Source organism: Nyctereutes procyonoides, unplaced genomic scaffold, assembly GCF_905146905.1.
Source record: "Nyctereutes procyonoides isolate TBG_1078 unplaced genomic scaffold, NYPRO_anot_genome, whole genome shotgun sequence".
Lineage (NCBI taxonomy): Eukaryota > Metazoa > Chordata > Mammalia > Carnivora > Canidae > Nyctereutes > Nyctereutes procyonoides.
The window spans coordinates 50,301,454-50,314,959 of NW_026575140.1; the positions used below are offsets into that span (position 1 = coordinate 50,301,454).

At 36.7% G+C, this 13,506-nt stretch overlaps 1 protein-coding gene across 5 annotated transcripts in view; it reads right to left on the bottom strand.

Annotated features, from left to right (window-relative positions):
• ZNF624 (zinc finger protein 624) overlaps window positions 1–13,506 on the bottom strand; it is a 37,019-nt gene that overhangs the window by 22,420 nt on the left and 1,093 nt on the right. For 2 of the 5 annotated variants that reach the window (XM_055306124.1, XM_055306125.1), the window contains exons 2-3: window positions 5,246–5,333; window positions 3,087–3,152 (exon numbers count right to left, since the gene is read on the bottom strand). In XM_055306124.1, coding sequence (XP_055162099.1) covers window positions 3,087–3,152; window positions 5,246–5,278 — 99 coding nt within the window. In that variant the 5' untranslated portion in view covers window positions 5,279–5,333. Of the gene's footprint in view, window positions 1–3,072; window positions 3,154–5,245; window positions 5,334–13,506 lie in introns of those variants that run through there. The other 3 variants (XM_055306128.1, XM_055306126.1, XM_055306127.1) reach the window with 3 other exon arrangements.

The window sequence follows — 13,506 nt, forward strand, 5'->3', positions numbered from 1 at the left end:
ATAAGGAAAAAATCCATTTATAGTAGCAAAAAATACATTTAAAGAATAAAACACTTAGAAATAAATTTAACAAAAGATATTCAAGATACATAGAGAAAAAATGATAAAACATCACTGAAATAAACTAAAGAATACCTAAATAAGACATTCTATATTCTTCGGATTAGAAAACTTAATATTAACACAGTAATTCTTCCCAAATTGATCAACAGATTCAACACAAGCCTATGAAAATTCTGCCTTTTTTTGTAGACATAGAAATGTTAAATATTACCATTAAAACATTGGTTCTACTCAAATCAAAATTAAACAAAACTAGGGGCACCTGGGTAGCTCAGTTAAGGACCCAACTCTTGATCTCAGCTCAAGTCTTGATCTCAGGGTTGTGAGTTCAAGCCCATGCTAGGCATGGAGACTACTTAAAAAAAAAAATTAAACAAAACTGAGCTCAGTACTTATAAACATGATGCAGAATTTAAGAAAGAGCCAGACAGAATTAATCTTCTGCCAAGGACTTTCTGTCAGAACAAAAATAAATCACATGAATTATTCATCATGTCAAAAATAATGGTACTTTCCTACAGTTCATGATTCAAAGTCTGAAACCATTATTTTCACCTTAAAATTTTAAGTCTAAACTGTCATATGTTAAAGGACAATTTTAAGAATGACTGGCTCAACATTAAAGTTCAAAAAAACTATATAAAAATTATGTGTAAGACTGAGTCTCAGAATGTATTTTCTTATAAAAGCAAAAAGAAAAGCCCAACTTTACACAAAATATTTTTGGAATAAAACCAACTTCCAAAGTGTAATTTTAAGAAACTTAAAAACAGAATTCTTAAAAAAAAAGCTGAACTTCAACATACTCTTTTTTAAAAAACCATAATTATCTACAAGAGAGGAGGCAAGAATATAAATGGGGGAAAAGATAGTTTCTTCAACAAATGGTGTTGGGAAAACTTGACAGCTCCATGCAAAAGAATAAAACTGGATCACTTTCTTATACCATACACAAAAAAAGTAACAATGAATTAGAGAGCTACATGTAAGACCTGAAACCATAAAACACCTAAAAGAAATCATATGCAGTAAACTCTTGGACATTGGCCTTAGCAACAGTTTTCCAGATATGTCTCCTCAGGCAAGGAAAACAAAAGCAAAAATAAACAATTGGAAACTTAAGCGCTTTTATACGATGGAAGAAACCATCAATAACACAAAAATGGGAGAAGGTATTTGCAAATGGTATAACTGATAAGGGGTTAATATCCAAAATATAAAAACGTACACAATGCAACAACAACAACAACAACAAAAAACACAAATAATCCAATTGAAAAGTGGGCAGAGGACCTGAATATACATTTTTCCACAGAGGACATATGGATGGCCAACAGATAAATGAAGGGATGCTTATCATTAATTATCAAAGAAATGCAAACCAAACCACAATGAGAAATTTACAGTTGTCAGACTGGCCAAAATAAAAAAAGAAAAGAAATATCAAGAATTGGCAAAGGTATGGAGAAAAGGGGACACTTGGGCACTGCCAATGAGAATGCAAGCAGGTGCAGCTGCAATGGAAATCAGTTTGGAGGTTCCTCAAAAAATTAAAAATAGAATTATCATATGACTTAGTAATTCCACTGCTGGCTATTTAACCAAAGAAAATGAAAATACTAATTCAAAAAGATATACACACTCCTGATTATTGCAGCATTATTTACAATAGCCAAGATATAGAAGCAACACACGTATCAATAGGTGAATGCATAAAGAAGATATATACTATATATACTACTCATCCAAAAAAAGGAAAAAAAATCTTGTCATTCATGGTAACATTGATGGATCTAGAGGGTATTATCCTAAATGAAATAAATGAAAGACAAATACCATGTGCTTTCACTTATATGTGAAATCTAAAAAATAAAACATGAACAAACAAAAAGCAAAATCAAACTTCATAACTGGTGGTTGCTAGGGAGGGGGATGAGTGAAATAGGTGAAGGGGATTAGGATGTAGAAACTTCTAATTATAAAATAAATAAGTCTTCTAATTATAAAATAAGATAAAAAGTATAGCATCAGGAGTATAGTCAATAATATTGTAATAACTTTTTTTTTAAGATTTTATTTATTTATTCATGAGAGACACAGAGAGAGAGAAGCAGAGACACAGGCAGAGGGAGAAGCAGGCTCCATGCAGGGAGCCCGATGTGGGACTCAATTCCGGGACTCTAGGATCACACCGTGAGCCAAAGGCAGATGCTCAACCGCTGAGCCACCCTGGCGTCCCAATCTTGTAATAACTACACTTACTGTGGTGAACACTGTAATGTATAGAGTTGTCCAATCAGTATGCTATACACCTGAAACTAATGTAACCTTGTATGTCAATTATATTCAAAAAATTTTTAAACCACAATTCTAAAAGTTATTGTCAATATATGCAGAAGATTTGTTTAAGTCATTAATGGGAGATTAACTGCTTGACAAAGTTGGTTCAAGGGAGATTGAAAAACAGCTGTCTATTGATAGCAGAAAAAGGAATGCCAGAATAATACATGTCCAATATGACACTGAAAAGGCATACATTTATCTCTTGCCTTATTTCTAAGTTTTAGATATTTTTTCTTAACATAGTTCATAAATTTCTAACTTTGATATTTTATGGACAAATCAGGTAGATACTATACTCACAAATAAAAAAGTAAGCTTAACAAATATAATGAAATAAAAATAGCTAAACTAATTTTAACACATCTTAGGAATGTTTCTACTCACACTGATGCATTCTTGGTATTTTTAATGGTATTGAGTCTTACAATGCAAAGCAAAAATCAGAGGATGTGATATTGGATACTTTATCAATTAGAAATTATGCTGTGACTATCTGCCACATTAGGCTTGTCACCACTGAGAGAAATGAAATCTGCCAAACTGATGGTACCACCCTGGGGTTACTACAGCTATTTAGCATGATAGTATTCACTGTGAACCTGCAATCAACTAGAACATTAAGAACCAGGGTCAGTGTAAGTGGCCCTTCTCGTTCCCCTTACATACATGTTAAGTATTACCTTTACCAGTTCTGGTTCTTCTGCCTGAAGGTGAAAATCTTCTTCTGGCTGGGAATCTTCAGGATTCTGGGGGGATACAGGATAAGATCATTCAGTGACAGGCTGCCCATGGTTTACAGCAGAGCCTCATCAAGCAACATCAGTCCACTGTGGATGTGGCATATATGAAATAACCTCTTTTATTGTTTTACTTAGGGCTGAATTAAGGTCTCATAATAACATCTAATTCTAATCTTTGACCTTGTTTTTTTTTTAAATATTTTATTTATTCATTCATGAGAGACACACAGAGAGAGGCAGAGACACGGGCAGAGGGAGAAGGAGGCTCCATGCAGAGAGCCCGATGTGGGACTTGATCCTGGACCTGGGATCACACCCGGAGCCAAAGGCAGATGCTCAACCACTGAGCCACCCAGGTGTCTCTTATGCTATCCTTCTATTAGTATTTAACAATTTTAGGTTTTGTGTGTGCCATTTTAAAAACTATGGGTAATACAACTATTAAAAGCTCATTGAGAAAAAAATGCTACCTTAGTTCTCCCCAGTTCTTATCTAAATACAAATATTCAGCTTCCAGAAAATGTGGTAATTAGGGATGAGTTTGACCATGTCAATACTAGACAAACACTTTGGATCTACTGATCAAGTGCAACATTATGGTTCTTATTCTCTCTCTCTCTCTTTTTTATTAAAGTAGGCTCCACACCCAGCATGGACCCCAACGTGGGACCCAAACCCAAGACCCTGAGATCAATATTTGAGCTGAGATCAAGAGTTGGACGCTTAACTGAATGAGCCAGCCAGGCGCCCTGTATTTATCTCTCAAGGGTATGTTTTAAGGACTATTTACATTGTACATCCCAACTAGAAAGAGTAGAAGATCACAGTTGCAGGTTACTGCAGATTATTATTAGAACAAATGATATTTGTTGCTATCATCGTTCTTTGGAATTTCCTATTTCAGAAAATCACTGCTAAAATACAGCTTTTATCATGTTAACACCTATCTCAAACACATTCACACACACACACACACACACACACACACACACACGTATACTTAAATGTCTTCAGGGAAACATTAAAAGATTCAGCTTAAATATCCCAGTCCTGTCTTTCATAACTTTCCAACTGGAATCCCTAGCTTACCCCCACTGTTCTCTGCCACAGAACCTTGCCCTTGAACTCCCTTCTCACCTGAAGCACTCTCATAAATACTTTATGACAATTTAAATCCCACTTGTAACTGGATACCACCTTAAGTCCAACTGTCCTCATGGGCTTTCTTTTCTTTTTTTTTAAAGATTTTATTTATTCATCCCAGAGAGAGAGACACACACAGGCAGAGGGAGAAGCAGGCTCCATGCAGGGAGCCTGATGTGGGACTCGATCCCAGGTCTCCAGGATCACACCCCCGCTGAAGGCGGCGCTAAACCACTGGGCCACCGGGGCTGCCTACTCATGGACTTTCTGTGACAAATTTTGCCCATACTCATGTCCTATTTCTTTTCTGTAATAGCACTTTATCATATGGCTAAGTAACTATCATTCACCTAAATAAATTATGTAACTCTTTCTTTTGTATATGCTTTACCTCAATGAGACTAAGCTCCCTACATCCAAGCACTGTGACTTAAACATCTTCTTTCTCTCCATGTCATCTATTAAGTTTGGTCACTTCTTAATGGGTAGTAAAGAGATCACTGAGAGTGGGCACAAGGGGAAGGGTCCCTCTTAATTTAATTAAAGAGGGTGTGTGATGGGTGAGTCTATGTGCATATGTATATATTTTTCCCAAAATTTCCTACACAAAATTTCCAATTTAAAATATTCCATTCTTCTACCCCATAAATAACTGAAATTTCCGGGAACAATACAAATTTAATATCAAAAGTAAATTTCCTAGACTGCCTATTTATCAAAAATAGCAAAAGTATTTTTTGAAAGATTATGTGTCTTGATATTTGGTTCAACATGTATAATGAATCTTCTTATAGATTACAAGCTTTACTATGGCGAGCCCAATTTTCAAGGGTGAAACAATTTGATTCAGATACCAGAAGGGATGTGGGTAAGATATGGAAGTCACAGACTTCAGGAAAAATGGACATGCTCTTAAAACAAGAGGCAGGTGAGGACCAGAGGAAACCCCAACTTACCAGAGGTCCAACTGAAAAAACCATAGCAGCCATAGTCTCTTCCTCTGTGTTCCCCTCTCTGGCAAGAGTGGAGTCCTACAAAGGCGTTCTGAGAAAGAGAAATAAGCTGTGAAAATCAATCCTACCTTGGAAATCTCAGCCTTATCTAGTTGCAATTCTGACATTACAAGTAAGTATGACTTCCCTAAAGAATACAAGATTAAACTCCAAGATCAGTGAGGAAAAAGACATCTTTGTTCCTGGAAATTTTGGTTTTTTAATTAAGTGTGGTCACAGCTAGCAGGCCAGACATTGTATAAGGAGATTTTAATTTGAACTTCACATTAATCCAATGGAAATTATATTCTCATTCCACTGATCAGGAAAATGAGGCTTAGAAAAATTACACTATTAGCCAAGGCCAGGTATGACCCCAAATCGGTCTAATTCCAATGCCCACAACTTTTCCATTAAATCAACTTGCTGTGTGATGGTGAAAGAAAATAATTCAATCCTTCTTTGCCACAATCACCTACTCATCTAAAAATTAAACATTCTAAGAACCTCTTTTCCTGTCTTTCATTGATGATCAATTTGCAACATTTTCAGAGATTTCAGCTTCATGTAAAGAGAACACCACAACTCTCAGAAGAAGCCCTGACATGCCTCCCTCAATCTCATATTCAAATAGATCTATCTACTCATTCTATAGCAGGCAAATCCAAAGAAAAAGGAAGCAGGAAAAAAAAAGTGCTGAGTTTGGTTACAAAATAAGACTGTTATGTTTCTAAATAAGTGCATAATCGCAGAATGATGCTGTAAGACACATAAAAGGGCAGTGGCGCAGTAAGAATTAAGCTTCCCAGATTTTGAGAAATTCTTTTTAATGACAGTTTCCTAGGAAGTCTGACACTCTCACCATGCAGTAGGGCTTTTGGGGCCCAAAAGAATCTATGCAAGATTATGCTGAATCTGTCTCTGCCTTACATAGATAATTTACATCTATTAGGAATTCACGTCCAAGAGCTTTGTATTCAAAAGTGTAGTCTGAAAAACAGCAGTACAAACATTACTGGAGAACTTGTGAAAAATGCAAAATCTGAGGTACAAACCACAGAACCTATTGAATCAAAATCAGCTTTTTAATAAGATCCCCCTAGCTGATTCATATGAACATATTAAAGTTTAAGACAATATGGATCTTAAAAAAGATCATGCCAACAAATGGGCATCCTAGAGAAATGAGTAAATTCCTAAAACATACAAACTACCAAGATTGAATCATGAAGAAAGAGAATATTTGACAGACTGGTTACCAGTAAGGAGATTGAATCAATAATAATAATAATAATAATAATAATAATAATAATAATTCCATCAAAAAACAAAGTCCTGAACTAGGTAGCTTCATTGGTGAATTCTATCACACATTTGAGAAGAATTAATACCAATCCTTCTCAAACTCTTCTAAAAATCATGGAGAAGGAACACTTCCAAACTCATTTTACAATGCCACCATCTTAATACCAAAACCAGGCGAGGACACCACAAGAAAAAAAAATTAGAAGTCAATGTTGAACATAGATGCAAAATTCCTCAACAAAATATTAGCAAACCAAATTCAACAATATATGAAAGGATCATATACAATAATCAAGGTGGGATTTATTACAAGGATGCGAAAATGATTCAGTATCTGCTAGCCAACCAATGTGATATGCCATGTTAACAAAATGAAGAATAGGGGTGCCTGGGTGGCTCAGTTAAGTGTCTGCCTTTGGCTCAGGTCATGATCCCAGAGTCCTGGGATTGAGCCCCATATCGGGTTTCTTGCTCAGCGGGGAGTCTGCTTCTCCTTTTGCTCCTCACCCCCCTCATGTTCTCTTTATTGCTTTCTTTCTCTCAAATAAATAAGATATTTTTAAAAATGAAGAATAAAAATCCTATGATCATCTCACAAGATGCAAAAAAAAAAAGCATCTGGCAAAATTCAGTATCCTTTCATGATGAAAACTCTCAACAAAGCCATGTATACTCAATGGTGAAATGATAATGATAATTTTTTTTTTTTCTAAGATCAGGAACAGACTAAGACAAGGATGCCCATTCTTATCATTATATAGAGCATAATATTAGGGGTCTTAGCCAGAACAATTAGGCAAGAAAAAAAAAAAAAGGCATCCAAATTGGAAAAGAACTGTTACTATTTGCAGATGACATAATATTATATATAGAAACTCCTAAAGACTCTGCCAAAAAAACTATTAGAATAAACAAATTCAATAAAGTTGCAGGATACAGAATCAACTTATAAAAACAAGTTCTTTCTATACACTAATAATGAACTGTAAGAAAGAGAAATTAAGAAAATAATCTTATTTACAATTGTATCATGAATAAAAAAAAGAATAAAATACCTAGGGATAAATTTAACCAAGGAGGTGAAAGACCTGTACATTGAAACCAAAAGACATTAAATGGAAAGATATTCTGTGATCATGGTTTGGAAGAATTAGAATTGTTAAAATGTCCATACTACCCAAAGCAATTTACAAATTTAATACAATCCCTATAAAGTACCAACAACATTTTTTACAAAACTAAAACAAATCATACTAAAATTTCTTGAAAGTTTCCTTAAAAAATTAAAAATATTACTATATTTTCCAGCAATTCTTCTGGCATTTATCTGAAGGAAACAAAAAAAATGAATTCAAAAAGATATCCACAGCTATATGTTCACAGTAGCATTAATTATAATAGCCAAGGAATTGAAATGTTTGTTGACAGATGAATGGATAATGTGATACACACAGGATTATTATTCAGCCACAAAACAGAAGGAAATCTTTACATTTGTGAAAACATGAATGGACCAAGAAGGCATTATGTTAGGTCAAACAAGTCAAACATCTGTAGATAAGTATCATCTTACTGTTATGTGGAATCTTAAAAAAAAAAAAAGCCACCCTACCCCCTGAAACTTGAACTCGTAGATACAGAGAAAAGATGGTTAGAGATGGTTGCCAGAGGCAAGGTTGACCAGTGGGCAAGATGGGCAATTGTGGTCAAAAGCTATAAATTTCCAGTTATAAAATAAGTAAGTCCTGGAGATGTAATGTACAGAACAGTGACTATAGTTAACAATACTGTATTATATAAGTTAATAAGAATAAAACCTAAAAGTTTTCATCACAAGAGAAAAATTTGTAACTATGTGTGGTGATATCCATGTTAACTAGATTTTCAATGATCACTTTGCAATATATACATATACTGAACCATGTTGTATACCTGAAACTTATGTGTTAATCATATTTCAATTAAAAATGAAATAATAAGTATCTTTGTGGATAAAAAAATAAAGCTAGCTCTCACTACAAACAAATACACAAAAATAAATCATCATGCCAGTGCCTGGGTGGCTCAGTTGGTTGAGTGTCTAACTCTTGGTTTTGGCCCAGGTCATGATCTCAGGGTCCTGGGATTGAGCCCCATGTGGGGTTCTGTGCTCAGAGGGGAGTATGCTTGTGGTTCTCTCTCTCCCTCTCTGTCCCTCTCCCTGTTCTCACATACTCTCTCTTTCTAAAATAAAATAAATAAAATCTTAAAAAAAAAAAGAAGGAAAAACTGGATTCATGACATTCTCTAACCAACCATGATGTAGTAGAATTATAAATGTATGTCTGGAGGGAGAGGGAAAAAACCCAATCACCAGGGAATTAAAACAGACCCTCCTGAGAACTTATTAAGTCAAAGAGAGAACTTAAATTGCCAATAAATTAGAAAATGGGAGAATTATAGATTAAAAATTCATGGGTCAATGCCAAAACTTTAAAAAGATAAAATTTATATCTCTAAATATATTCAACGAACATTTTTCAAGGAATAAAACTTTTAAATATTCAAGTAAGAAAAATAATTAACAAGCAAACCATAAATTGGAAATAATAAAGAAACTAATAAATAAGAAAACAGTTGACAAAAGCAGGAGCTGATTCTCTAAATAATGAAATACATAAGCCACTGGCCAAAGAAGAAAAAACAGAATAAACCAAAATTAGAAACAAGAAAGGGGCTATAACATATAAATAATCTTAAAACTGTATGCCAATAAAAATAAAATTTCCCAAAGAACAATTTTTGCTTAAAAATTTCCTAAGACTGACTCAAGCAGTAGGAAACATAAGTAGGCCAATGTAGCAGATTGCCTTCCAATAGCCAGTCTCCTCTTCCACTTGACAAAGGCTTGAAATCTCAGCCAGACATAAGGTCACCCAGCTAGAGACATTTCCCAACCACCATGCAGGCAGGTATGCCCATGTGACCAAATTATAGTGAAAGGGATTTGAGTAAGAGAGGTGATGTTACATCTTTACAAGGGAGCTGCCTGGCTTCCAGATCTTCATTTCCCCTTCCAAAGGCCTGGAATGCAAGGAGACTAGAGTGAGCCAGCTTCTACCATAGTAAAGACAACACCCCCAGCAGGTGGTGAAGCAAAAATGTGAATGGACTCTGGGTTTCTAGATGACCTAATGGATGAAAGTTGCCTACCCTTATCACTGCCCACAATCTAACAACTCAGACTTTTATATGAGAAAGAAATGTCTTTCTTGTTCAAATGACATGGACTCTACTAAATCTGAAAAGTTGAATTCCCAATTAGTAGAATGAAAGGTCATGCAAGAAAAATGTGAAGTTCTCAGGTAAGGAGGGGAGAGTAAGGATTAGTTAAATCAAGAAAACATGTGATTATCAGGGTGCCTGGAGGGCTCAGTAGGCTAAGCATCCAACTCTTGGTTTCAGCTCAGGTTGTGATCTCAGGGTCATGAGAGCAAGTCCCTGAGTAGGGCTCTGCACTCAGGCCAGAGTCTGGTTCAGATTTTCTCTCCCTCACCCCACTCTTGCTCGTACCCGTTCGTGTGTGCTCTAACAAATAAAATCTTAAAAAAAGAAAAACATGATTATCTTAAGACTGTAATGTAGACCATTTCTAGGTAACCAACTTGAACAATGGAAACCTGAGTGAGATATAAGGGCCCACAGTGACCATGGGGCTGAATTCCGACAGGCCCAACAGACAGCCCACTTCAAAATATCCATAAATAATGGCTGATGAATGGGGTACTTACACCTGGATACAGGTACCAGTAAAGGAACATTCCATACATTCCCATCACCCCTCACATTCCCCATTAACTATACCTCCCCACCCCCCCGGGGGCAGTCTACCCTTTGCTGTCCTGCCTGCCCAGGCTCCTTTGCAATGCATTCAGTAAACTTCTATCTCCTTTGTTCCACCTTGGATGAATTCTTTCATGGCCTTCACAGCTGGCCTCCACCTGATCAGGTCACCCCACATTTGGTGGCTCCCCCATCCCCCTATCAGGAGACCCTCACATGTAATTTGTTCCATGACCCTGGGGTTTCACTATGCACAATGAAAACATTTTTTTTGGTGAGAAAGAAATAAGAAGTTGAAGGAGGAAAAACATGGTGTACTGCGAAGAGAAGACATGAATAAAGATTGAAAAATCTGAGAGGATTCTTATACCGAAGTCTCAAGAGTTACTAATAACCAGTGTTTGTTTGTTTGTTTCTTTTTTTTTTTTTTTACCAGTGTTTCTCTACATTGTTTTAGGTCATGAATTCCTTTGCAGATCTAATGAAAATGACTCTTCTACCAGAAAACTTCTAAATATAATTAGAAAACTCCTGTATCTTAATTATATTTGAGGATGCAAAAATCTCACTAGGCATGCTTTTTAAAATTTTTATTTTATTGTTATTTTTTTTTTAGAGAGAGGGAGAGAGTATGCTAGAGTGGGGGGGGGGGGTGGAGACCCGAGGGGCAGAGGGAGAGAGAGAATTTAAGTAGGCTAGGAGCACAAGCATAGAGCCAATACCAGGCTTGATCTCACGAGCCTGAGATTATGACCTGAGCCAAAATCAAGACTCAGACACTTAACCAACTGAGCCTTCCAGGTGCCCCTAGGCATGCTTTTAGAAAAGAAAATCCTTTGGGGACGCCTGGGTGGCTCAGCGGTTGAGCCTTTGCCTCCCGCTCAGGGCATGATTCTGGAGTCCCGGGATCGAGTCCCACATCAAGTCCCACATCGGGCTCCCTGTGTGGAGCCTGCTTCTTCCTCTGTGTGTGTCTCTGCCTCTGTGTGTGTGTCTCTCATGAATACAAAAATAAAATCTAAAAAAAAAAAAAAGAAAGGAAATCCTTTGTTAACATTGTCAACAAGTACCTAAAGTTTTTACCTTGAGAAATATTGTTCTAAAGCTACCTCCCAAACCCCACATTAAAGAGTCTTCCTTTGACATGTGAAAATACAATTGAAATGTTTCACCAAGGCGATTCTAGAGCCCGGGCAAAGTTGGCCCTATTACTAGTTCCCTTAGCTGAGTTTCTGCTTCAAGCCTGGTACTTCCTTTTTTTTTTTTTTTAAAGATTTTATTTCATTCATTCATGAGAGACACACAGAGAGAGGCAGAGACACAGGCAGAGAGAGAAGCAGGCTCCATGCAGGGAGCCCGGTGTGGGACTCGATCCCCGGACTCCAGGATCACGCCCTGAGCTGAAGGCAAATGCTCAACCACTGACCCACTCAGGTGTCCCAAGCCTGGTACTTCTTAAATCACTCTTCGCTTCAGTTTAGAAACATCTGTGAGGCACTTGGGTGGCCTCACAGTAGGTAGGTTCAGAATCTGCCTTTGGTTCAGCTGGTGATCCCAGGGTCCTGGGATCCAGCCCCATGTCTGCCTCTTCCTCTCCCCCTGCTTGTGCTCTCTCTCAAATAAATAGATAAAAAAGAGAAAGAAAGAAAGAAAGAAAGAAAGAAAGAAAGAAAGAAAGAAAGAAAGAAAGAAAGAAAGAAAGAAGGAAAGAAAGAAAGAAAGAGAGAGAGAGAGAGAGAGAGAGAGAGAGAGAGAAAGAAAGAAAGAAAGAAAGAAAGAAAGAAAGAAAGAAAGAAAGAGAAAGAAAGAACGAACACTTGTGGCAAATTCCAACACAGTCTAAAACAGTAATTGAAACTTCTGGGGGAGCCTGTGTGGCTCAGTCCATTAAGCATCTGACTCTTGATTTCGGCTCAGGTCAATGGTCTCAGGGTCATGAGACTGTGCTTCATGGGGAGTCCGCTTGAGATTCTCTCTTCCTCTCTCTCTGTGTTCCTTACCCCATTCCATGGTTCCTCCCCTACTCTCCCTCTCTCTTTAAAAAAAAAAAAAAAAAACCCCAAAAAACAAAAGGAATAAAACTATTCTAACAAATAGTAACAATGACTGCACATCAACACCTGTAGATCTTAACTTTGGGAGTTACAGATCTAGTTCAGAATTTGACCTTGTCCACAGAATAATGCACATGTATATGATGTTGCATAGTATTTCAGGGAGTTTGAAGATTGACTTCCACCTCCAAACAACCCATACTCAACCTCAAGTCAAGAAATCCAGTTTTACAAGGCCGAAAGAAAAATAGGCTAAGAGAAATAATAAATAAAACCATTTTTTTCCCAAAACACAAAAGTGGACCTACAAAGACTGACTTAAGACATTTTTTTTTAAAAAAGATTTTATTCATTCATTCATGAGAGACATACACACACACACACACAGAGGCAGATACACAGGCAGAGGGAGAAGCAGGCTCCATGCAATGAACCCAACATGGGACTCGATCCAGGAACTGCAGGATATGCCCTGGGCTGAAGGCAGGTGCCACACCGCTGAGCCACCCAAGGATCCCCAAGACATTTTCAATTTCAAAGAGCTATAGTAGTCACTTTCTGCATCTTTAAAATGAATTAAGAATGACCTGAGTTATCATTTCTTTTTAAATTTGCAAAGATATGCACCTGGGTAGCTCAGCATCTGCCTTTGGCTCAGGCCATGGTCCCAGTGTCCTGGGATTGAGTCCTGCATCGGGCTCCCCATAAGGAGCCTGCTTCTCCCTCTCCCTCTGTCTCTGTATCTCTCATAAATAAATAAATAAATAAAATCTTAAAATCAATTTGTAAAGATTAATAAACTCCTCCCTGGCAATATGCTATATAGATAATGCTAGCCAAATATGTTTAACACCAAACTGCAATAAACATCTTTTAAAATTGTATAATCAGAATAACCAACGCTATTTAAAATATTCAGCTTGATCTCAACTATGTAAGAATAATGCATGAAGAAAAAGAAAAAAAAAAGTGAATAAGCCAAAACTCCACTATGACCTCTGAGACCTGGGTCTGTGTTGTTTACACTTTCTTCTACTTTTCTGC